The sequence below is a fragment of the Sardina pilchardus genome, chromosome 2 (assembly GCF_963854185.1).
Source record: "Sardina pilchardus chromosome 2, fSarPil1.1, whole genome shotgun sequence".
NCBI classification, from domain to species: Eukaryota; Metazoa; Chordata; class Actinopteri; order Clupeiformes; family Clupeidae; genus Sardina; species Sardina pilchardus.
In genome coordinates, this window is record NC_084995.1 from 1,962,851 (window position 1) to 1,988,420 (window position 25,570).

General features: G+C 39.2%; 2 protein-coding genes across 2 annotated transcripts; both read left to right on the forward strand.

Annotated features, from left to right (window-relative positions):
* The first annotated feature begins 244 nt into the window (after positions 1 to 244).
* Positions 245 to 12,680, forward strand: bpnt2 (3'(2'), 5'-bisphosphate nucleotidase 2). The gene is made up of 5 exons (XM_062516059.1): positions 245 to 1,070; positions 2,535 to 2,694; positions 8,185 to 8,280; positions 8,512 to 8,673; positions 9,630 to 12,680. The coding sequence occupies exons 1-5, from the start codon at positions 732 to 734 to the stop codon at positions 9,896 to 9,898; spliced, it is 1,026 nt and encodes a 341-aa protein (XP_062372043.1). The 5' UTR covers positions 245 to 731; the 3' UTR covers positions 9,899 to 12,680.
* An 8,906-nt stretch (positions 12,681 to 21,586) lies between these two features.
* Positions 21,587 to 25,471, forward strand: penka (proenkephalin a). Its single transcript, XM_062553265.1, has 3 exons — positions 21,587 to 21,731; positions 22,049 to 22,183; positions 24,540 to 25,471. The coding sequence occupies exons 2-3, from the start codon at positions 22,052 to 22,054 to the stop codon at positions 25,143 to 25,145; spliced, it is 738 nt and encodes a 245-aa protein (XP_062409249.1). The 5' UTR covers positions 21,587 to 21,731; positions 22,049 to 22,051; the 3' UTR covers positions 25,146 to 25,471.
* Positions 25,472 to 25,570: the final 99 nt, after the last annotated feature.

Genomic DNA, 25,570 nt, shown 5'->3' on the forward strand with positions numbered 1-25,570 from the left:
GACATAGGTGGCAACCCTAGTTGATCTATAAATAGCCTTCCAACAGGTTGCCACCAATCGAGTAGTTTCAGTGTCGCGCACACGCATGTATTCCCTGAACGCTCATACCCTATGCTCATACCACGTTTGCTTTCTTTTTCTGTCGGTCCAACAGTACGGATGTTCACCACCAGCCCAGACGATGGCAGTAATGCACCCATTTCTTGGTCTCCCAACCACTTCCTCTTTTGAAGAACAAGAAATGGCTTTACCTCTGACCCCCATGTATGCTACGATCTACCGGGGACGTGGAGCAAACAAGACAAGTTTACGTGGCAGCGATGTAACGTTACTTTAAACTTCCCTTTGCGTAGTTTTCATTAGTCGATTTTTGTAACGTTAGCATAACGTGCCGAATCGGACTGTTTTTGCATGCAAGCCAACGTGAATTTCTTGCTACATAACGTTAGCTATCTATCCAGCAACTAAACGTTACCATTTGACGTACGGTCGTCAAAGGCTTCTCAATAAGTTTCGTTGGCTGTCAGCTTCCTAACGTTAACGCTACTTTTTGGTATTTACTAAAGACCTGTTGGGTGATGCCTTGGCTAAATTAAGATGTTCAGTCAAAGTCAAATTCAGTGTAGTATCAGCTAGTCCTAGCTAAATTGTTGACAGCCACTGAGTCTGTAAGTTAGATCTACGCTAGCATCAGTTAACTTCAGTTAACGTTACGTTGCCTTCCCTCAACAATGGCACCTATGGGTATCCGGCTGTCTCCTCTTGGAGTGGCTGTATTTTGCTTGTTAGGGCTTGGTGTGATCTATCACCTTTATGCAGGAGTGATCTCAAGTCGAATAAATGCCTTTAGACAGAAGAAAAATGTGGATTTGCGCGATTTATTAGCTCTTTCGATCGAAGCTGCTGTCGAAGGTGGACGTGAAGTAAAGAGAATCCGTGAGGACAACGCTCTGGAGGAGAGATCGAAGGGGAAAACTAAGGAGGGTGTCAGTGAAAAGCTCACATTGGGAGATTTGAATTCCCATCGAAAGATGTTCTACCTCTTTAAAAACACCTATCCATTTCTGCAGGTAAGATTGACTCCACCCGTTGAGATCCTGCACTTGTCCTTAAATCTCTGAAGGTGATGATGCAAGGCACCTTTTTGAGCAATGTTGCTGGTGCTTTATTTCGCAATGACAGGAACGTCTGTCTGTGTTTGTGTGGATGTTGGTATGTTATTGTCGTATTATTCCTATCATTTGTTCCTATCACTTACATTTGTTAAGTCCTCAACTCCTTACCTTTATGTGCTCGACAGGTGTGTCTTTGACAGGCGTGCTTTAATTCCATGTGACATTTTACTGCACACTGTGGTCTCCATAGTGAATCCATATCCTATGGTGCATTTATGAGGAAGTAGGAGAGTTCAAGAGTTAGGGGGTGCAAGTCACACCTGAACTGGGAACTTCCCAGGTTGAAATGCGGTCTTTGGGAGAGGTCTCAGGAGAATGTTTTGATGTCAGTCAACATAGTGAACGCTCGAATCTTCCTACTTCCCAGCTTGAACACACTACTAGCCTACTTCAAATATTCCGGTGTGATTTTTTTAAATAGTAATTTTCATAGGACTACTAGTAGGAACACATCAATGTCGGAATAGCCCATAATCACTTTCCCAATAATGTAGGCTACTATGATTCATTCAAAGATAAATACACTTAGGCTACTACTTAGTTGTTATACTGTATACCTGTCCATGAGGCAAAACAATGATTTTCTCTTAATCTAATTTATGTGTAATATATAGATTTTCATGTGTCTATTAGCTTATACTAGTTTAGTATACTAGTTTACTGTATGTCACGTTTTGCCTCTCAATTTTTTTTTACAAATCTAGGGCCTCATAGAAAATCAATGTGCATGCTGTCTAGGTTTTCAATGGGTTCAGTTATACTGAGGACATTTTTTGTCTTCAATCCTATCCGACAGAGTTTGGACTGGCTATGAATAATACTTTTACATTTACATTGCTGTAAAATCAAGGGCTGAAAAATCTGAAGACTGGATTTGAACTGAATTTATTTGACAGGTTTTGGTGTTGGGACCAATTCTTATTGTTTGAACAAAGTTGTTCTCCAGAGCTAGAAATATTGATCACAATAGTCTGCAGCTATCCACTGCGGACGGAGTCAATATTGAGCGAGTAGCTGAATTATATGATATGATCTGTATGGTAGGTTTAGGCATACAGATTATCAATCTGTTGGCATACAGCTTATCTTTACAATAGCTGCAACACAAGATTGGTTTCTTATACAGAAACAAATCAATCTTTCCATTGTTCTGCTGAAAAAGGATTGTTATGCCCATGGTGGATTATAGTGATGTATTGGTACACCGCTCCTTCCTTTCTGAAGGTCTTAGTCTCAGTCTTTCTGTCATCAAATTTGAGAGTTAAAGAAAGGCTGAATGTATGATTTCTGACATGAAGTGATTGAGACTTTATTTGACTGACTATGCTGGAGGTTGATTTTGGCTTGGTCTTCCCACAGGTGAATTCAGAGGAGCATGACGAAGTCAAGGAAAACCCTGCCGTGTGGTCCCGTGAAATTCCACCAGATGTCCAGCAGAAGATCAAAGGAAGTAGAGAGGTGGCTGCAGATAGGATCACTGTTTGGATTGATCCCCTGGATGCAACACAAGAGTACACAGGTAGGAGTCTGGATGTGCAGACAGCTATTGATATGATATGATAAATGTATGTCTACAGTAGGCATCATTATCAGTTATAAGGACAATGATTCAGCCAGTGAATTTGTTTACAGCAGGCTTGGAATTTCATAGTTTTAGATTTCATGCTTGCAATGTAACAAATTGCTTTACTGTACTACACACATACATGCCAGGCACCGGCTAGAACCAGGGAGCGATGGAGTTTCTTAGACATTCGTCATTTCGTCAGCGAAATGAAGCAGAAAGTGAGTAGCGTTGTCGGAGGAACAGGGAAAGCGGAAACGGCAGACTGACCAATCGAGGAGTTTCGTAAAATGTATAGGCTAAAGCTGGGGGGAGCCGAAGCAGAGAAACCTGCAAGCGAAAAACGAGAAAACGGTGAAGAAATTGCCCAAACTGCATAGTTCTCTTTAATTCTTGATATCCTCTAATAAGGCTACAGTTTTCATTAGATGCTGTCGGCTACTTAATATCTTAGCAGTATCTGCACATGTTGCGTGTCCATTTATCTAGAATTATGGGCCTACCTCGAAGTGTTATTTTGTATAACCCACATTTCACAATATACTGTGCAAATAAAGTCCTAGACTCGTGATCAACTAATGTTGCTGCGCTGCATTGCCTCCAAGTGTGGCCAACTGATGATACACATTGGGAATGTGCGTATGCCAGACATGAAGTTGGCGTGGAGAACCCCGGGAGAAGCGCACATTCTCATGTTCATTTACTCTTGACACATCCGACCATGAGCGTGAAAGATGGCGTAGTCAACATTTTGTGTGTATGCAAGCTTTGTGCCTGAGCCCCCTGTTCTATTTAAACTCTTCACAGGTTATACGCAATGACTTCTCCCTTGTTTGGAAAAAAAGAAGTCCACAGAAAATTCCTCAGGAATTCAAAGCTTGTGTGATATTGCCCAAACATCTGGTAGTGCATATTCATGCTCAACACGTTCCAGGAAGACTGCTTAGTCTGGGATTGATTGATTGATTGAACAAACTGACCACTCTCTAAATCACATTGAGAGTTTGTAACTACTTGCTTTTGCCTAAATCCTGATAAAAAAATCAACGTTTACCTAGAAGAAGTGAAAACCCTGGTGCGGAGTAAGACTTACTATGTCTGTCATGTATGAGTTGGCTTTCAATGACCATGGTGATTGGTTGATGAGACACTTTTACTTACTACTTGCACTACTTACTGCAAAGTGTAAAATAAGCAAGTAAAGTAAATCTTAAATGGCTCAGTGTAGACAGACATGCAACAGTCGCTCGCCCGGATCTTATTAGGACATTGTGTTACTATCTCTGAAGCCTAAACATTGTTGCAATGCCTCGTCATATCTGCCTCCTTTTAACAGTTAGGACAATGCTGAAGAGAAAGTCATCATTCTCAAAATAACCTGATTTTTGTTTTCAGATGGTTTCATGCATGTCTGAATAACAGGTGAGGAAAGTTTAGGAAACAGACTATGCATGCTTGTTTTAGGCATAGTGCAGACCCTAATCTTTGTCTGAATGTGTGCTGAACTTGTGCATTTACATATTTAATACATTTAAAGCAGGCCTACGAGAAAATGGCTGATCTGTTGCAAGTTCACCAAGCTCCTAATCTCATTCCACAAGCCTAGAGCGCCCTCGCGACTGTAGACAGTAATGTTTTCTCCTAGCCTGACGAGCCAGACCCACATCAAGATGTAGGGTCTGGGAACTCACCGTAGTCAGGACTCAATCGGATGGGTGGGATAAACAGTTGTCTTTCAAATTCCATCTCCGCAATAGGATTTTACTTAACAAATCATCTTCTTGTTTTCAAGTAGCAGGCTGCGTAACCTTCCCTCTCCACTCAATAGGATAACGCTAAACGAATCCTCTTCTTGTTTTCAAACAGCAGGATGCGTTACCGTCGCAACTTCTAGTCGCATGTCAGTCACCATTATGTTAAGCCCGTCCACCGACTTTATACACGCTGTGATTGGACCGCTTGATTTTCCAGCTCTCAGCTCCTTAGCTCTATGGATCGTGCCTAGACTGCCCCGCCAGCCAAATTACATTTGCTGCCGCTAGGGGCGTCTAGATTTCAGGCTAGTTTACTCCTACTTAGTCACACCTGACTATAAGTCACCAGCCAAACTATGAAAAAACTCTGTCTTAAAGTCCGGAAAATACGGTAGATCACATTTGTCAATTTTGTCAGACTTACCAATGAAGCTGTCTATGTGTTGACAATGGAAGCTAACCAGATATATTGTATAAATTACTGTGGTGAGTGAAATACCCAGACTTAGTTATAAAACGTAGTGCAGAGTAATAGATGGTCTAATGAGTGCAACATAATCTTTGAATTTCTCAACATCCCCTACATCATCCCCTACTGGAAACCCTCTGCGTAACCACCTGCGCATCCACAGGCAAATGGGTGTACAGTCACTAGATGTGTACACTCATGTACAAATACATGGACCATGGACGGAATTCCACAAAACATCTCAGCCGCTTTAATCATTAGTGGTGATTATAGCAGCATGTGTTTGCATGTGTATTTTTTACTGGGGGATGCATCACCACAAATTAGTTGTTATGGGCTAGCTTGGTGCAGCCCCTTGAGACCAACATACCACAAAAGAGTTGTCATCTTAGCTAAGCAAAAACGGCATTCGATCTATTTTCCATATAAGCTTAGTGGGGCTACATTCCCAAGTTTCTCGTGCCCTGGTGTTACAGTGTCCTGAGAAATCGTTGACTGAGAAGTTCTGGGAGAAAGAAAAAAAAAAACTATATAACAAGGAATGTCTCAATTTTGAAAATGCAAAATAGCCATACACAAGATCAAGAATTTAGTTGTAATAGGCCTTTTAGGAGCAGGCAGACCTTGATTATTGACCAAACTCTCTGCCTCTGTGTAGGCTATGTGTGCGCAAAGGTTAGGTAGTATACTGTTCTCATAATACTTGTGTATTTTTTATATGATAAGATAAATGTCATGTTGTGATATCTGTGTTGCGGCAACTCACTGATGGCTTAAGGACAAGGGCACGCACATAAACTTCCTAGAGTGATATTATCATTATCTCTGTTTTCAGTGTCATTTACATGATAATGACATAGTCTGTACAGTAGGACAGCCTTGTCATATTCTCTTCACTCGTGAACGATGGTACTCTTTGGCTGTTAGTGTAGGATAGATATACCTTTTCATTAACTTCATTTCCAAGAGGTTGCCGTATGTTGGACAGGACTGCTGTAAAACTTATGTCTGAGATTGAAGGTTAAATGTTGTTGAGTTGTATTTATCTTAAAACAACAAAAAACTACCTTGACTCTTCTTCTAACTGCAGGAAATGTATGTACAACTACAATCAGTACAATCAGTGGGCTTGGTCGACTTGGTAAAGAAAGTAGATGTCCGCACACTGGAGACCGTGTGACCGACAAAGTTTATTTAAAACAACACGCAACGTTTCGACCCACCAGGGTCTTCTTCAGGCCCCAGTGAGGTGGGATGTGCATGCACCTACTTGACCTAAACTTGGTCGACTTGGTTCCATGCTGTGCAGATCCGGCTGAATGTTGTGTTTTGCAGCATGCATTGTAAACATGTACCACACTCCGCCAGGGGCCTGTACTGCGAAGGGAGTTTAACTTACCCAGATGTAACCCAGGATTACTTTGTTAAACCGGGGTTGACAAACCTGGTTATCTTCATTGGTGTTAATCGGTGCTACGACGCTGAGTAAGAAGTTGATTTGTTGAACCGGGGTTAACCTAATTGGAGTTTGTGCGCACTCACACAAAAGGGGCAGGTTGCGATCACCTTATTTTACAGATAAGGAATGCATAATTATTATAACAAGTTGCAAGGAATTAAAACCCACTCTACGACAAAAATCAAATACGTCGGCAGCAAACAAAGCAAAGCAAGGCAAGGCAAGGCTAGGCTGTTGGCAACGTATTGCAGATCAGATAAATGCATAAGTAAAGTTTTAGTTCATGTTCCTCAAATATGTGTTACGGAGGATAAATAGCTTATGGAATGTCTGAAATGTGTTGAAATAATTACATTTTGAGTTCATAAAAAGGCCTACAGATGCAACGCAATTCAGGCCATATAGATTATTAAGGATATACTGTAGCCCCATTGACTGATTTAGTGTACTGTATGCCTAATCCTGTGAACATTTCCGATGCAACGGCAGTGCCAAACGCACCTGGCAGCCGGTGAAAATGAAACTCAAAAACATTATTCAGAATGGTAGGTTTATATAGGCCTAGTTATAGCTTGCACTAATATTCCTTAAATATGAAAATGAACAAGAAAAAGGTGTCTTTGAACACTTTGAACACAATACAGAGTTGGCCATCGCAAATAATAGTGGAAGGCTGATTATTTGGCCGTTTGTTTTCTGATTGTGGCTATATTGTGTAGCACCACACATTCAGCTCCAACCTGACAGGCCCTCTCTTGCTTTACACAAAGGCCTATCAGACATGCAAAACGTGCCTTAAAATGCCAAAGGTCATTTCAATAGATTTATTTGTTTAAAATTTCCGAAAAATGCAAAGCAACACTTAAGCCAATGTGGGTCCAATAGGTGAAGAGAAGGTGAACTTAAGGTTCTGTAGGACATGACGGCCGTTTCCAATCACATATCAATTACTCCTAAGACCTGCACGTTATGCTGTGAAAAGATCTGCGATTGAAATGATCGCCCTCATGCTCTCCCAGAGGTGCACTGGTTGGGATTTGGAAATTGTTAGTCATACTGTACGTCTCACATTTGTCTTTATGGAAATAGCCTCGACTAAACCTATTTTGATATTGATAATTGCCCGCGATTGCATAAAACCCTTCCTTAATTTGCAGAGTATTGTTACGGCGGGTGACTTCTGCCTCGATCAGCTGACAAAGATAACGAATTCCCTCGGGTGAGAATCTATATCCATCTTTCATAGAGAATATATCGTCCGGGTATGTCAGCGGATTCTGGCGGCACAGTCTCTAAAAACCCTCGCCCTGCGAAGAGAGCCAATTTGCGCTCCAATGTTGTATGGATCATCCAGGTAGCCTACTACACCGACATTGTGGCTTGGTACTTAGCCTATAAAGGGTGTGGTTAAATGCAAACCTCGGGTTAACCAAGAACATAACCTTCTCGGAGCAGGTTTGAGATGCAGCATGAATTGCAATGGCAGCATACCTTGGTTAGAACCTATCCACCTTTCGGGAATCGGGAAGTGACGCCACACGTGATCAACCTACTCTGGAAGTAACCCAGCTAAGCCAGTAACCCCGCTTCGCTGCACAGGCCCCAGGTCTGGACAGTGCTGCATAAAGTCAAACAAGCCCTCTGATTTGGACATGCTTTTCAAGACGTGTCAAGATGGAGTTGTCTTATGTTACATTTGTGATACACTGCTTTGTCAGGTGCCAGTCAGTCACCATGGTTATATGTCCTTTCTTTCTTTGCAGAGAACCTCAAAAAGTATGTGACAACAATGGTCTGTGTGGCTGTGGATGGCGAGCCTGTCATTGGTGTTATTCATAAACCCTTTACAGGATACACCGGTAGGCACTCACTATGAATCTCACACATATAATACTATAAACCATAATAAACACATTTTGCAGAAAAACTGTTGATTTTCATGGTAGTCTTTTTGCTAAGGTTAACTTGGCTAATGACTTGGAGTGCTTAATTAGAGTGCTTGTCAGCTTCATATATACTGTATACTTCATATATCTCTGTGAGTGCTGTAAATGAGTGTCCAGATGAGTGTTGTGTTTGCTGCTTTTCAGCGTGGGCCTTGGTTGGTGACGGGGCCAATGTGCTCCCACGTTCGGAGTACAGCATCAGTGCCCCCAAGGTCATCGTGTCCCGCTCTCATGCAGGCAAGGTGAAGGGCTTCATCGAGGAAGCCTTTGGAAATAGTACAGTCATCATCCCAGCAGGGGGAGCAGGTACATCACCTTTGCACGCACTCACTGTGTAACCCCCTGGAGCCAGCCAATCCCAAACATAAGCATGGTCGTAAACCTAACAATTCCACAGAGCAATGCAATTGTTGTTCAAGTATAAACAAACAAAACAAAATTCACTCTGCATGCACAACATGATGACAAAGACTTTCAAACATTTAAAATCTGAGGACAATGCCATGTTGCTGAGAGATTTTAGATGGAGATATTTTTCTAACCTTTTGCATTTAGACCCGGTATATACATACATGCATACCTATATTAAAAATATTATTTTTAAGCATCTTTTTCTATTCTGTCCGCACAACATTTTTTCAAGAAAAATCTCCATACACAGTAGAACAGTGATTCTCTACATTAGTGTGCCATAAGAGATCATCAGGTCCCAAAACATTATTTAGTTGTTGCACATAGCAGGCTATGCCATTGTTGAGTGTCTGTGCCTGCAATAGAGTGATTTGTTGTTTGTAAATAAATGCTCTTTCATATCAGTGCATGGCAGTAGGTAGCACAATAATGACATGGTTAATTAAGCAGTGCACACAAGACGTGGTGGTGAAAAATGAATATCAGAAAGCTAGATACCGCATTGGGCTCCAGAATGTGCGTAAATAGCACTGCCATCCTGGTGGGAGCAGTGATCACTGGAGGCCAATGGAGAGACAGCTGTGTCTGAGTGAAAATCAGAGATGTGTCTCTGATTGGCAGCAAGCGTTGCCCATAGACTGTAAAGTATTTTCCCCTAGCAATATGACGGCCATGTTCACTTAACCTACAGTATGCCACTAAATAGAACTCGATGGACAATGCATTATAACTTTATAATATCTATGATGAAAAGATGCAAAACAGCAATGGATAGGCCTACTTGTAATGAGTAATAGAGTTTAAGAAATGCCTTGTGAGCTATGTGTTGATGGTGTCTGTGATCCCTACAGGTTACAAGGTGCTTGCACTTCTTGACCCTCCTGATGAGGAGTACGAAGAGGCCGATATCTATGTCCACATCACTTTTATCAAAAAGTGGGACATCTGTGCAGGCAATGCCATTCTGAAAGCACTTGGTGGTCACATGACCACTCTGAAAGGAGTAGAGATTGACTACTCCGGGTCTGAGAGAAATGACGGTGGACTGCTTGCTAGTGTCAAAGTGGACCATAAGACGCTCGTGGAGCGGCTATCTAGTATTGACAAGGAGAAACACTAGATATTCTAAGCACACAATTGGATAAAATGTCTGATAAACTGATGAAGCAACCACCAAACACTCTTGAGCTACCCATACATATAAGTACTTTTGTATAATGATAATGTAACATAGAGACTCTTCCCTACATGATCTACATCTTCTGTATAGATTCTGTGAACTGCAAGGGTGAAAGAAAATTATTAATGTTTTTTTTGTTTGTTTCTTTGTTTGTCTGTATGTTTGCTATGATTGCGAGTGCCTTTGGCATAAAATGATGGAAAGGGGTTCAACTGCATTAGACTGGTACTTGATATTCACACAGATGGAGATGGTTGTAAAATCTTGAGAACTCTGAGAAGTGTTTGTTTAAGCGAAGGCTAGTCAGTAGCATTTGATAATATTTGACCCTGTTGCGTTTGGGTCTTAAAACATGACAAATACAATTATCTGGACATCTATCTTCTGCCAATGTCTGCTGAAGGATAGCTGTATCTTGGAAGTAGTGTTTTATGTTACAGCTCTGAATTAAAAAAAAAAAAAAAGCAGGATTTGAATAATTTGGCAATACTAACTCAGACTTCACATCCATACAAGGGTTTTACTTGTGGGTATTTTTACCTAATATGAAAATGATTGGGGGAGAGACATTAAGGCTACTTCCTTTAAAATGTGTAGGGTGTTTACTTTCATGCTAAAATGTGCAGTTACAGAATGGTGTCTTGGTGGGTGGTGCCTGACTACTGCGTTGGACCCTTGGTTTTTCAAGCTGTCTGTAATTTCTCTCCCAACCCATCTGCGACTGGATGACTTTCATGTTATGCTGTATGTATGCTTTTTAGATGTAGTACTCAAGTGAAAAATACGTCTACCAACTAAACACAAATTGAAGGATACCTGTGCACATCAAAACTATTGAAGACCGCTTTAGATAGACACTTTTCTCATTAGCCTAGCAGGTACAGTGCTCTTACTGTTTCAATAGTGGCTTCAGCAGCTTTCAGAAGATTCAGTATTTGTAAATTATTTCAAGCAATGATAATATAATATGTTTAATATATTTGATCCATTGTTACAACGATACAATTAAAGTCTGTTATTTGATCATTCTGTTATCCGTATACATAATAGGTCAATCTGATGTCACGGCACCTTTGAAAACATAAACTCACTGTGATGATTATGATTTAACACTGTCAGGCTTTGTTTTTGGAGCATTTTTGAACAGCTGTATGTCTGCGTTGAAGCTGTGGTGAATATATAGCCATATGTATGTCTTCTGTGTGTTGTGTGCATGAAATATGATTGACAAATCAGAGGATGTAGTGTTTTCAGTTTTTGATTAAAAAATATTTAAATACTGCATGAACTCTTTTAAAAAAAACAAAAATCACATGCCACCAACCAATTATTTTAGTAAACTAACCTGTCTTTAATTGGCAGATTTGTTATTTTTGTGCAAGTACTTTAGTAAAGCCTTGTCATGCCTTGAACATCTCTGAATGAATTTCAGGCATGTTGACACTATTAGGCCAAGGAGTAGGAGTATAGCCTGATTTGTGGTACAAGAAAATGAGCACAACAAAGATTGTTATTATGATCATTCTCAATTACCTTTTTGATGATGATCGCGTTCTCTTTTACCTTTTTGTTATGTGGAAGGTGAATTATATTGTGGTAGAGTGTGAAGATGGGTGGAACGATGTCCTTGTCAGATATTGGCCCGCAGATGCATGTAGTTCTAAAACAGACAACGCCAGAAAGAAAATCATACTTTTGTGTTTTAAGAGCTTGTTTTGTAGGCCTACATCTGGTGAAACTGAGCATGCAAATGGACAGCCATTGATTGAATCAACCCATATAAATTGTGCTGCTTTCTCTATAGCCATTCTGTGACTGTCACTGCACAGACTGTTGAAAAAGGATGAGGAGGAGATAGAAAATTAACATTCAATTACCTAAATAGCCTACTGCAGAGGCTGAAAAAGATGATGGATAGAAGTACCATTTTGTTCGCTTTCCTTTTGTATGTCTTTAATCGATCTACGTGCCTCCAACATTTTTCTTAGATGAATTGTGAAGCAGCTTGGATAGGCACCACTGATTTCGCACACATTTTATTCACCTCTTACATCGTTCCAGATACATTCCATTAATGAGCCGCGATGAAATTCTCAACCTGTAAGAGCCAATCTTATGTTAAGAGCTTTCATTATTTGACTCAACAGTGTCCATTGTGACTGCTTGAATAAGAATTCACATGATGAGATGCTGGTGGAGGAAATATTATATGAAGTATGCATATGAAATATGAAAAGTGAACTGATTAACTTTTCCTGTCTCCTCGGTTAATTTTTGGAAATATGTTGATGATGATATTGCGCAATATGAGGACTGTTGTGTACACAATTAATCTAGGATTCACTTTACTGTGCAGTGTTCCAAGAAATTCTATTCAAGGATATTTCACATCTCCAGAGCAAACTAGCTTCTCTGTTCAGTTTATTATAGCCACATATAGCAATTAAACTCACAAGGCAGGACACCAATACAATACAGTATACTGTAATAACTGTGAGGTTATTTTTAGGGATTTTTTTTGTTGTCAGCCGACCTGCTTTAACCAGTAATTGTACATTAGACTCTAGAATTAATCTACAGGTAGATGTCTCATAGTACACTTTACACACCTCACAAAGATTAAATATGACCTTTGTTTGATATCAACTCCAGTCTGGTGATCATTTTTTTGTGTACAACCCTAAAAAAATGTAATGTTTAAATAAACAAAACGTTTAAATCAGTTGCCATTATCTAGCAGACTCTTGTTTTATATGTATTTGCATGAAACTGATTGGAGATGGACTTCAGGGTGATCTGTGCTTCCAGAGCTAAACAGAGAGCCATCTGGTTGGTAAGTTCAAGAACTGTTTCCCATGAATATTTAACTGGTTGAATTTAACCCAGTGGACTTGAAATGTACTGACTTGCAACTTAACTCTTATTCATCCAACGTGTATTCCACCAAACCACAATTTGCCACACCAATGTTAAGGTAGGCTATCTCTACCATGCCGGTCTCTTTCTATTGCAACAACTGTACAAATTCTGATTTGGCATGGTAACTCCACATAGACACGCTCATTGAATGTTTGTGTCAAGAGTGTGCAGTTGTTTCTGCTATTTTTTTATAAACCTATTTTATGCAATTGAGATGTTCCTGCATGAATCAGTCTCATGATGTGATTCTGTGTTTTCCCTATTTCTGTCGTGAACATGATCCAGTCCTTTATAGCGAAAGAAACTTACATCTAAATTACATTGGAAATGTAAAATTTTGTACAAATTAAGGAAATGCTGAAACATTGCAATGAAAACAGTTCAAATTTAATGAAAGGTAAAGGAAATAATAGATATATGTAGGCCTATATATAAATGTATGTAAGTCATTATCTTGTTTGGGCTTTTCAACAAGGACAGATTTCTGTCCCTGGATGGAAAAGCAAAGATTCAATAAGCCATATGCTTTTATTGTGAGCAGTTCCTTTGAAATACAAACAGTGACACTGTTTAAAGGCAATTACTGTGTTCATTCAGGGGCCAATAAAAAAATGGAGATGGATGTATCACCTGTACCACCAATTATCCTGAGATGAGTAACGTGGCAAATTAAACTGTCACTTCTGTCACCTTCCCTGTGATTGGTTTCCATCCATGTGTTTTTCTAAGGATACACTCCTAATAAAGCTATGGCCACATTACAGGAGTCATTATGGGAGAGCAGAATTTAATTAAGCCTGGATTCGCTATCTGCTTACCTGATGAAGGTTCATTTTAGATTAAAGGCGTCATATAAACAAGAAGCAGATGTTGAAAGACTTCATAAGTGTAGCCTTCTTGTATTGATGTTTACTTATGTAATATGAAAGAAAACAAAGAAATCAGGCTCTTAACACCTTTTATGCACATTTTGGATTGCCATGCATGTTATTACAAGAAAGCCTTGCAGTTATGCTCGTGGTGTATCTTAAGGTGTATGTGTGGGATATTGGACATCACTGAGGAGTCCTCTTGCCTGTTGTGGGCCTAACTTCATAAAACACAAGGGAAGGTGTTCATTGGGGTGACAGTGTCCAGTGAGGTGTTCACTATGATAAATGGTGGTGCACCCTGATAATGCCTAGATGTCAAGGTTTGGTCGCAATGGTCCTCAACCAATATGGCAAAATGTTAAATATTCCCATGTGCATTATTTTTAGGATTTTGTCCAATGATGTTGATGGTGATCAAAACAATATATATTACATACAGTACTAAGCATTCGTTATGAGTTCATATTTTCTCTGTTCAGTTTCACTAAATCACTCTGGATTTTAAGTTTCTGAAAGCAAAAGAAAAAAGTTCTGCCAGAAAGAGAGTGACTCATGTTTGGCCCAGAAGGAAGGAGGTGTCAGAGTTCATGATGCCTTCCTGAAGCATCCTTTCCTCCTGCTCACTCCCCTTCAGCTCTTAATGGGCTTGATTCCTTGCCACACAAGTTTCAAGGATGTATGGAGAGGATGCACTTCAACCCACTTTACTTTCTTGAAGAAATTGATTTTAATGACTTTCCTTTGAGTATTTATCTCGTATAATAATACATTCTGGATCTTAAGGCAATTTCATGAGTGCCATATGAAACTACAGAGAGAAATAGAATGTTTTGTATCTATCAGTGCTTAATTTCAATCGCCTGTTCCTCAGGCTGCATAAATAAGAACGGGCTTAGTGAGGTAGTGCATGTATGTTTGTGAACCTGCAGAGAATATGAGGATGAGTGTGGCTTTATGAACACATACTTTACAGCTTTTCTTGATTGCTTTTATCTGCTTAAATAATGTCTGATTGTACTTAAAAGGTTTGCATATATCTCAAATACATCTGCTTGATTCCAGCTTGCTCTAAAACAATGCCAATGTGCAAATGCAGCAATGATAGATTACTAAATAGATGATGATAGATCACTGAATAGATAATGATAGATCACTAAATGAAAAGTATATTTACTCAAGATTTTTAGTTTTACTTAAATAAGAGTGTAACTTTACTTAAAGTAGAAGTGTGATTTTTGCATCGATTAAGAAACTGTATGTTTTACTTAAACCTGAAGAATAACTGTTTAAACTTAAAATGTGCTTTTTACTTGGATTTAAAAGAATTTTTAATCAAAACTTAATGGATTGTGTAGAATAAGTATAGAGACAAAAGCTTGTAGATCATAGGTCTGAGTTCAAAGCAAGGTCACCAGAAAGAGGAAATAGAGATACACCCCTGGGTGGGATCGGGTAACTCAATTGTCTGGAGGGGAAATGTGGCTGGGAATGTCCACCTCCATGGAAAATGGACATACAGGCCACACAGCAAGCCCACACTTCCAGATGTACAGTCCGTCTTATAGACACCCATTGAAAAAAATACTATATATTGAGACTTTTGTGTAATTATCCCATATTTTGTGTAGTCATTCTACATCAGAACCTCTGACATCAACATTCCAGGAAGAAACATCAGTGCTACCTTTCATTTAAGACCATGATTAGACCAAGGGGTTCATACATGGAAGGCATGCTAAAGTACAGGCTTCATAGAGCCTCAGGGCATGTTAAAGTAAAGGCTTTAGGGCCTCATATAGGGCATGTTAGAGTAAAGATAGAGCATCATAAGGGCATGTAAAGTAAAGATAGAGCCATATAGGGCATGTTAGAGTAAAGATAGAGCATCATAAGGGCATGTAAAGTAAAGATAGAGCGTCATAAGGGCATGTAAAGTAAAGATAGAGCGTCATAAGGGCATGTTAGAGTAAAGATACAGCGTCATAAGGGCATGTTAGAGTAAAGATAGAGCGTCATAGGGGCATGTAAAGTAAAGATAGAGCATCATAAGGGCATGTTAGAGTAAAGATAGAGCGTCATAAGGGCATGTTAGAGTAAAGATAGAGCGTCATAGGGGCATGTTAGAGTAAAGATAGAGCGTCATAAGGGCATGTAAAGTAAAGATAGAGCGTCATAAGGGCATGTAAAGTAAAGATAGAGCGTCATAAGGGCATGTTAGAGTAAAGATAGAGCATCATAGGGGCATGTTAGAGTAAAGATACAGCGTCATAAGGGCATGTTAGAGTAAAGATAGAGCGTCATAAGGGCATGTAAAGTAAAGATAGAGCGTCATAAGGGCATGTAAAGTAAAGATAGAGCGTCATAAGGGCATGTTAGAGTAAAGATAGAGCGTCATAAGGGCATGTTAGAGTAAAGATAGAGCATCATAGGGGCATGTTAGAGTAAAGATAGAGCGTCATAAGGGCATGTAAAGTAAAGATAGAGCGTCATAAGGGCATGTTAGAGTAAAGATAGAGCGTCATAAGGGCATGTTAAAGTAAAGATAGAGCGTCATAGGACATGTAAAGTAAAGATAGAGCGTCATAAGGGCATGTTAGAGTAAAGATAGAGCGTCATAAGGGCATGTTAGAGTAAAGATAGAGCATCATAGGGGCATGTTAGAGTAAAGATAGAGCATCATAGGGGCATGTTAGAGTAAAGATAGAGCGTCATAAGGGCATGTAAAGTAAAGATAGAGCGTCATAAGCGCATGTAAAGTAAAGATAGAGCGTCATAAGGGCATGTTAGAGTAAAGATAGAGCATCATAGGGGCATGTTTGAGTAAAGATAGAGCGTCATAAGGGCATGTAAAGTAAAGATAGAGCGTCATAGGGCATGTTAGAGTAAAGATAGAGCATCATAAGGGCATGTTAGAGTAAAGATAGAGCGTCATAAGGGCATGTAAAGTAAAGATAGAGCGTCATAGGACATGTTAGAGTAAAGATACAGCGTCATAAGGGCATGTTAGAGTAAAGATAGAGCGTCATAAGGGCATGTAAAGTAAAGATAGAACGTCATAAGGGCATGTTAGAGTAAAGATAGAGCGTCATAGGGGCATGTTAGAGTAAAGATAGAGCGTCATAAGGGCATGTTAGAGTAAAGATAGAGCGTCATAAGGGCATGTTAGAGTAAAGATAGAGCATCATAAGGGCATGTTAGAGTAAAGGCTTCAGGGCCTCATAAAGGGCATGTTAAAGTACAGGCCACATAGAGCCTTACTGTCTGTTATTGTTGGAACTAGTTCATGAGTTATTTTACCCGCCTGTGCTTTTTCATTGTCTTGTGCATTTAGCAGGGCCCTTTTACAAGTTCGTCTAAAATGCCCTTCACCGCAGCTGAGGGTTGTGTTTAAGATTGGTGACACAAAATTACCAATTTTCTGGCAACAAGAATTTATTCATCTTCCAAAAGTAAGGGGGGAACTTTGATGAGACTAGTTATCCATGCCCTTTCTTCAAAGATTTGAGGGTTGTCATTTGACCATGGCTTATTATGATGAGCTTCTTTAATGTTGTCACTATGGGTGATGCAGTGGTTCTCATACATATTCATTTACACAGTGCAAAGTGCAGAAACTGAAAAAGCATGCTGCTCAATTACATTTCTGTCAGACAGATTTTCAAGTCATTACTGTCCCATCCCTATTTATACAAGAATATGCAAATATACTTTCTATTTCATTACCAATCTTAAAATGGCACTTCCAAAAGTTAGTCATTGAAATCTAATGTTGAATTGTCCTGTATATTTCTATGGGGGGTTGCTCTCTCTCTCTTTCTCTGTCTGCCTCTGTCTCTCTCTCTCTCTCTCAATTCAATTATATTAAATAATGTTTAATAGTTGTCAAAAAGGATGTGCATTGCTAGTCATGCAATATCTATCTATCTATCTATCTATCTATCTATCTATCTCTCTGTTTGTCTGCCTATCTATCACACATACACACTTTTTAATGACTCATTATTGGCTTTCATAATTACCAACATATCTTTTAAACTGCTCCTACTGCATGCAGACTGACAGTTAACCTTCCAAAATGTCAAGGAATTAGAGTTGGGCTACCCATTTGGTTAAAGGTTGTACAGTCAGGTGTGCTCTATTAATCAAAGAAAGGTCGCTGAAGTTGGATCTACCACAAGAAGTGTTCAAAAACATCGGTCATAGTGTATAGAATAGAATCTCTTAAATGTCTTCTGAGAAACACATGCTCAATACTCCCAAATTTGAAACAAAACATAGTTCATAGGCTCTAGTGTTTTCTGAATCCAAAGCCTACTGCATTGCAACATTGTGTTCCTGATGCTTAAACATTTCTAGTTTTTAAATGACTGAGGGATAAATGTCACTTTTAGTACCTTTTTCTTCAGTCTTGGTCAGTTTGTTCCTATTTTTCGGCTCTAAATACATATGGTGTCTCTATAGCGTCATACAGGGTTGACTTAAACAACACACCTGGCAGCATTCGTGGAATTTATTCTTTCAGCAACAGCCTGGTAAGTCCAATACATTTCATAAATATTCTGATGGTGACTTGCAACAACAATGATAGTTTAGTCTTGTTTGTTGTGTTGCAAATACAGTGTATGGAAATTGTAATTATCAAAAAACAAGGAAATGTCATCAGTTGTGACAGATGACACAACAGCAATGCAAGAGCAAGCTTTATGAATGTATGCTTTTATCCTTTATGCAGAATTACTAATACTGTAATGCAAATAACTCATGTCAACACAGAAGTATGCCCTTTTTCTCCTCTGTTTCAAGATCCTTGGTCTGCTTCATAGTTTGCTGAGATGACCTGTGTTCTGTAGTTAGGTGTGGAGTGAAAGGCTCTGTTTCTGACCAGTGAGAGAGGAGAGTGGCTAGAGGCTTAGTTGGCTTTAATGTGGTTTAGACCAATTACCCCTGTTTTCCACAAGTCATATTTATTAACACCAGATGCATTATGTTTCATTTTGACAGCATGATTTATGTAAATATTGTCCTTTGAATTAATGTATCATAGGGTTAACACTATCAAAACACAATTTTGAATAAACATCCTAATTGGTTCTGTGTGGCAAATGAGACCCTTGCAGATGTACCAAGTTGTGCAAATAAATTAAGCTATAGTATTTGAAACAGGAGATATTCTGGATTTTCTGAGTCTGCTGAAATACTGTATTGTGCAACAATCACCCCCATTGTCTTATAATAACATAATAAAATGCTGAATGATACAATGTTACACGTCAACAATGTAGTGTAATACTGAAAGACGACATTGAATGGTGTTGGAGTGGAATGGAACCAAAGTGACAAAATATTGTTAACATAATATAGGCCCAGTTACTTTTGATTGAAAAGCTAAGTCATACGTCTGATATTATGTCAAGATGCATTCATTTTTTGATAATTCACTCAGTCATGGGATTTCGGCCATCTTACTTAACCTTCTGTAACAACAATATAACAGAATAGTTTCTTCTGCAATATATGATGCAAGATATGGGTGGCTTTAATGACCTCTCCTGTCTTATAGACTACAATGGTAAAGCACGGTGAGTAAAATGGGTAATATGAAACATAAACACCTTTCTCACCCTGAAGGAAATTGAATAATAAGGGCTGATTAAAGAACTGCTTGTGCAAACTGCCACACATGATTTAATATCACCCCTTTCATGTCGTCAGTAGTGTTGTTGATGTGCTTTTCTACACATTAATGAAAGACAACACATAGAAATTTCACAATACACAAAGCATATATTAAACATTTACAGAGAGCAGATAGCCACATATGTGGCTTATGGCTTAAACAAGATCCAGTGTTGGGACCTTTGGCTTAGGCTCGACGGTGGATTAACCCTTGCAGTCCTCTGCCCATTATATCTTGGAGGGTTCCACTACTGTAATGACAATTTTTAAGGGGTGAAACAAATAGCTACCGCAGGGTATTTCAGTGCGGCCTCGAAAAACTTTGTTACCGTGGGAGTATGAGTGTGTGTGTGTGTGTGTGTGTGTGTGTGTGTGTGTGTGTGTGTGAGTGTTACTGTGGGAGTATGTGTGTGAGTGTGTGTTTGCTTCATGTGTGGTTGTGGTTGATGACTGTTAATGGCCGGGTTTCCCAGAATTGTTAAGAAGCTCTTATGTGCTAAGAACTTCTTAGGAGCGTTGTAAGAATGTTCTAAGAACATTCTGTGTGTGAATGTGTGTGCCAGCGCCAAGTCAGAAGGGTAGAAACACTGCAGTAAGAGAAGAAGAAGCACAATAGAACTTTACATAAAGAGTCACGAAGAGTCCTGCCTGTGTAGCTTTGCTTGGCTCCTAAAGGTGATGAATAATAAGTAAAGGTAGAAAGTGTGTGTGTGCGTCTCATGACCACCTTTATGGTCATGAGATTGGTCTAGATGGTGACACCCTTACAACTGATAAAACACCTTTATGGTCATGAGATAAAACAGATTTTTTTTTTCATTGGTGGAAAGTTAATGTAATAACTTTTCAAAACCTTTTCACCAATGTAATAACTTTCTGCAGACTTAATAATTATTATGTTGGTGGGAAATTGGCTTACGTTGATAGGCATCAGTTATTACATTGGTGGGAAATCATTACGTTTAAATGGTTGGTGGGAAATTATTGCAGGACTGTTTAAAACGTGCCGATTTTTATTACATTGCTGGTTTATTATGTTGGTGGGAAGTTATTACGCTGGTGCTACAATGCAAACACACACACATATTTATCAGATGCTTTTATCCAAAGCGACTACATGTCAATTATGTTACAAGGGCCATTACCCCTGGATTGACTTAAGTGCCTTGCTCAGTTGAACAGTTGAAGGAATCCACATACTGTAGCATCAAGTCATTGAACTGTGGGCATCACTATTGACTTCAGGATTATCCAGTGCCCTGTTAAAGTTGATTCGAAAGGAAGTATTGAAGCACCTCTCCAATATGCTGTAAGTGTATCAAAACAAAAGACATTTCCAGTGGTAAAAGAACAGCAAAACTAGAACATCAACAAGAAACTGAAAGGTCATTAACCTTAACCATAAATTATAATGATATATGATGTTAGACAATATGGTAAATGGATTGCATTTGTATGGTGCTTTCTTCCAAAGCGCTTACAGTATCACACACCTCACATTTGCGTTCACACACTGATAGGCTGCCATGCAAATGGTGTCAATCTGGTGGTATTGTAGGGTTTGGTGACTTGCTCCAGGACTCCAGGACAGCGGTAAGGAGGAGTCTGGCTTGAACCAGCAACCTTCTGGTTCCTAGAAGACTCCTTTAGCTCCTGAGCCACTATTGTAATGCAGGCTATAGTTACAGTAGATCTGATATTATGAAATAATAATAATAATATCAATATTCTTGCCAACAAACAATTAAGTATGCTCCATTTGGCTATTAGAGCTGCAATGTGCTTTACATTTAGTATTGAAATGCACTTTAAAATACACTATAAGAACTTATGTTTCTTGCTTGAATTTCCCCTTGCATGGGAATCAATAAAGTATCTATCTATCTATCTACCTATCTATCTATCTATCTATCTATCTATTTATCTATCTATCTATTTATCTATCTATCTATCTATCTATCTATCTTATGCTTAAGTTTAGATAGGCTATAGGCTACAACATGCTACCTATTTGTTTAAGACAATTAGGATAGACACACGGGGATTCATTAATGGAATCATTTGCGTCACTTGTTAGGGTTTTCCCCCAGCATGACGATATGCACAACTTGTTTTAAAAGCCCTGCTGCTGATGCACCATATTCATTGCTGAAGAGGATCATAGACTTGCTGTATCCATTCTGTGCCTCGTTGAGAAGCCTAGCCTATTCGACAGGTACAGTCTCGGACTTTGTTTAAAGAAGCTGTAACTGGTTGATATTATACAGCCTAAATTTGGAAGAGACCCTGTAACGAGAAGAAACTCGGTAAGGACATGTAACGGAGTTTATACGGACACAACAGCTAGTTGCGAACACCATTGTTATGCACTGTGAAGAAACAGGAACTTGAGGGATAATTTAATTTAGATTTGTTAAGAGAATGTGATCATATTCAACTGAATAAGTGCTATCAAGTCGACGTATAGCCTATTAACTGGGAAGTAGCCTATGGGTAAACCAAAATGTGGATATCATTGGTAATTTCATAGGCTAGAAAAATGTATGAGGATCGCTATAGCCTACTTCGAAAAAAATCACAAATAAAACAATTATTTCAAGCTGTTTTATCGTTCTTTTTGCAGCCAATGGCAGTGACTGTGAACTTCTTCAGAATATTGGCTGTTTGTTCATGCCTCGCGCTGGCTGTTGGCATATGCAGGAAAGATTGCGCTCTCTGCATGTATCGCCGCGAAGGAACCACTAAAGCAAGTAGTTTGGTAAGTCATCATATCTTCCAAAACATTAAACTCCATGCAACGATTTATTCATTTATTTACTGAATATGTCGGTGATTATGTTGGTTGAGCATACAGTAGCCTAAACTTGTCTGTACTTCTTTTATCTTAGTTGTCTGTACATCTTTTAGGCTAGTTTCACAATGAAAAATCCAACCTTGAGGGGAAACATAGGCCTATATATTTTGAGAAGAAAAAATCCTCTTAAAGAAATATTTTTAACAGAAACTCACAACAAAGCTATGGCACTGTCAGTATTTCAGAAAGAAAAATCCCAAACACAATATTTTGTGGTGGGGATTTATTGCAAGAGACTGGGTATGTTTCAATGTTTTACTGTAGCTGTTTGCAATTTGTTGACAGATATGTTACAGCATAAAGAAAACAAAGCCATATACAGGATTGTGCAAAGGGGAAAAAAGACTATTCAGCATGGAACCAGTGCATTTTTTTTTACCAACATAATTGAAATTTACAAAATCAGTTGCTTGGACTAAAGCATTTGCTGTACAGACATTTCTTGTAAATTGTGCTGATGATGCAGTTTGAACAAGCAATTTTGCGAATTTTAATTCTGATAAATGCACCAAAGCATAATTCTGTAAGAATAGCTATAAACACATAACCCATAACTCTGTAAGAGAGTTTCAGGTGAAAAGATGAGTCTTTAAACATTTGGAAACTCTAAAACTACAAGAATACAGAGCACTAATCAAGTCATTCCATTCTCAGGGAACCACGATTATTAATCATGATTATTAACAACATTGAATTACTTCACCTAATGATTTTCATTTAATAATTGAAATAATTCAAAGGCATATCTCATAGCTTACATTTCCGTAGGCTAGTCATAAGACATGGAAGAATCTTTGGACAGAAATTCAGTGTTACAGCATGTTATTAAATAACTGTTAGAGTACAATCAAGCGTATGTGTGTTTACAATGCTATAGGGACATTCCTATTTTTCTCTAAAAGCATAGTCCAATAATTGCATTCAGTTCTGACAGTGTAAGTGTACAAAATTGTCTCATTGTACCTTGATACTAAAACATCAAGAAACCAGCTTATGGTGGTTCACCTCTAGCTATTGCGGGTCTTTGCTGGCTGGTTAGGCCATCGGGTAGACATGCTGGCGTGACCATCTGAGGAAGCTGGTCATGCTGGTGTGACCAGCCTGTCGTATGGGTAAGGTGGTCATGCTGGTGACCAGCCTGCCAAGCTTGACATTGTTGGTTTAAGATGGTCATGCTGGTCAACCATCATAGGGTGGTCAAACAAGCTGGTTAACAAGCTGGTCAACCAGCAAACCACCTTAAGATGGCACTATTAAGGCCAGCGCCCACCGGACACATACATAGCACGACGTGACAAGACAAAAAAAATAGATTAGAAAAAATAGTTTGTTAGTTTGTTTTTTAACGGAGCAAAGCCCACTATAACATCTGCCGTGCAGCAGCCAATGTTCTAAAATCCTGCACGTCAAGCCCACAACGCTGTGTGCTGTGTCTGGTGGGCGCCGGCCTGTATGTTCTCCACCCCTAATATAGGTCCCCTAGCTCAGTCAAAGGAAGTGGCTTGTGTTACAGTATGTGATATGTTTGTATACAGTATACACTAGGAGAGATGTTATTCACTCCTGATATGGTTAGGGTATCTGAATGGGGCCCCTCATCAGTCATAACACAGCAAGATCCATTTCCACAAAACTGGCCAGAAGTTGGGGATATTTTAGGGGTTATTTTTCAACATTTTCTTCTGAGGGGGCCACCAGACCCCCTACTATTACTGAGTTACTACTGTACCTCTCTAAGGTGGTCAGGGGGGTCTTTTTCATGCATGTGCGCAGGGGCCCAGGTTCATAACCCGTCCATGGTTAAGGCCATCAGTTCACTGTAATTATAATTTAAAGGCATATGTGTAAGCCAGTGCTTTGTAGTTTCAGTGACACATTTTATTATCTGGATCATTTAACAGTTTTTAAATCCTTTCACTGTAAAGCAAATTTAAAATGTGCAATCATTAACTGGCAATTTAGTTGCCAGCAATAATGTTAGTGTAAATGCACAACCTGGCACTGTAACTCATTATTACATTAAAAGTAAAGTTATATTTGAATTATGTATATTGCATTTCATTAGTAACTTTTCATACCAATAAACAATACATACAGTAAACTGTATACAGCAGACTGCCCAAATTCATAATAAAATACAGTACCACTGTTATATCTGAAAAGCAATACCATATGAAATGAAATCTACTGTAAAATGTATAACAATTTGTTACAGTGCATTCTGCTCATCTGTCTGTCTGGCTTCTACATTGATCAATAGAGCTGCACTCTAGAATGTGAAGGAGGGGTAGACAACCAGAACCTGGACATGTGTAGAGACGTCCTGACGGAGGAGGAGCGCACAGCTGCCCTCCAGCTACAGGGGAGTGAGGGTGAAGCAGAGCGCCAGCACCAGCTGACTAAGAAGTACGGAGGCTTTATGAAACGCTATGGTGGCCTCGTCATGAAAAAGACAGCAGAGATAGGGGATGACACCGGAGCTCATTTTGATGGAGAGGACACTGAGCTGATGAGCAAACGTTATGGGGGCTTCATGAAGAAGGACGCAACAGCCCATCAGGAGGGAGGAGAGGCCAGGCAGCTCCAGGCTTTGAGGGAGATCCTGAATTTGGGTGTCAGGGATGCCCAGAATAGTGACGAAGCTTCTAAGCACTTTGATGATTTTATGAGAGACCCACAGGAGAGCAATAAAGATATGGGACGGGATCTACAAAAGCGCTATGGGGGTTTTATGCGTAGAGTGGGCCGACCAGAGTGGCTAGTTGCTAATAAGGTGCATGGCGGATTTGCAAAACGTTTTTTGGAGGAGACTGCAGAAACCAGCATTCCGAATATGGAGAAGAGGTATGGTGGCTTCATGGATTAGGCATCTGAGGTTGAGTGAAAAAATGGACTGCAAATGATTATTTTTCTGTTTAGAACTAGTATATTACCTCTTTTTGCATTCCCTGCTCTGATTTATATTTGCTGCTGAGTTAATATTGCATGTAGATACTTCATAATAGAAGGTGTTTTGTTGTTTATTCTTAATAAACAATTGTGGTGTTCAGAAAGAAACACATAAATAAATTGAATTGAATACAGAAATAAGTTAACTGTAATATGATGATGTGATTGTGAATGCAGTTTATTTCAACTGGATTCTGTTTGTTTCCCTTCCTTGAGTGTTTTAATGCTTTTTGCACACTGTTGTTTGTCTTTGTGATTAATTAAAGCGATTTGATAAAGCACAATAAAGGTTTCATTTGACTAACCAATAAATCAAGTGCATAAATAAACCTGGTGTATTCA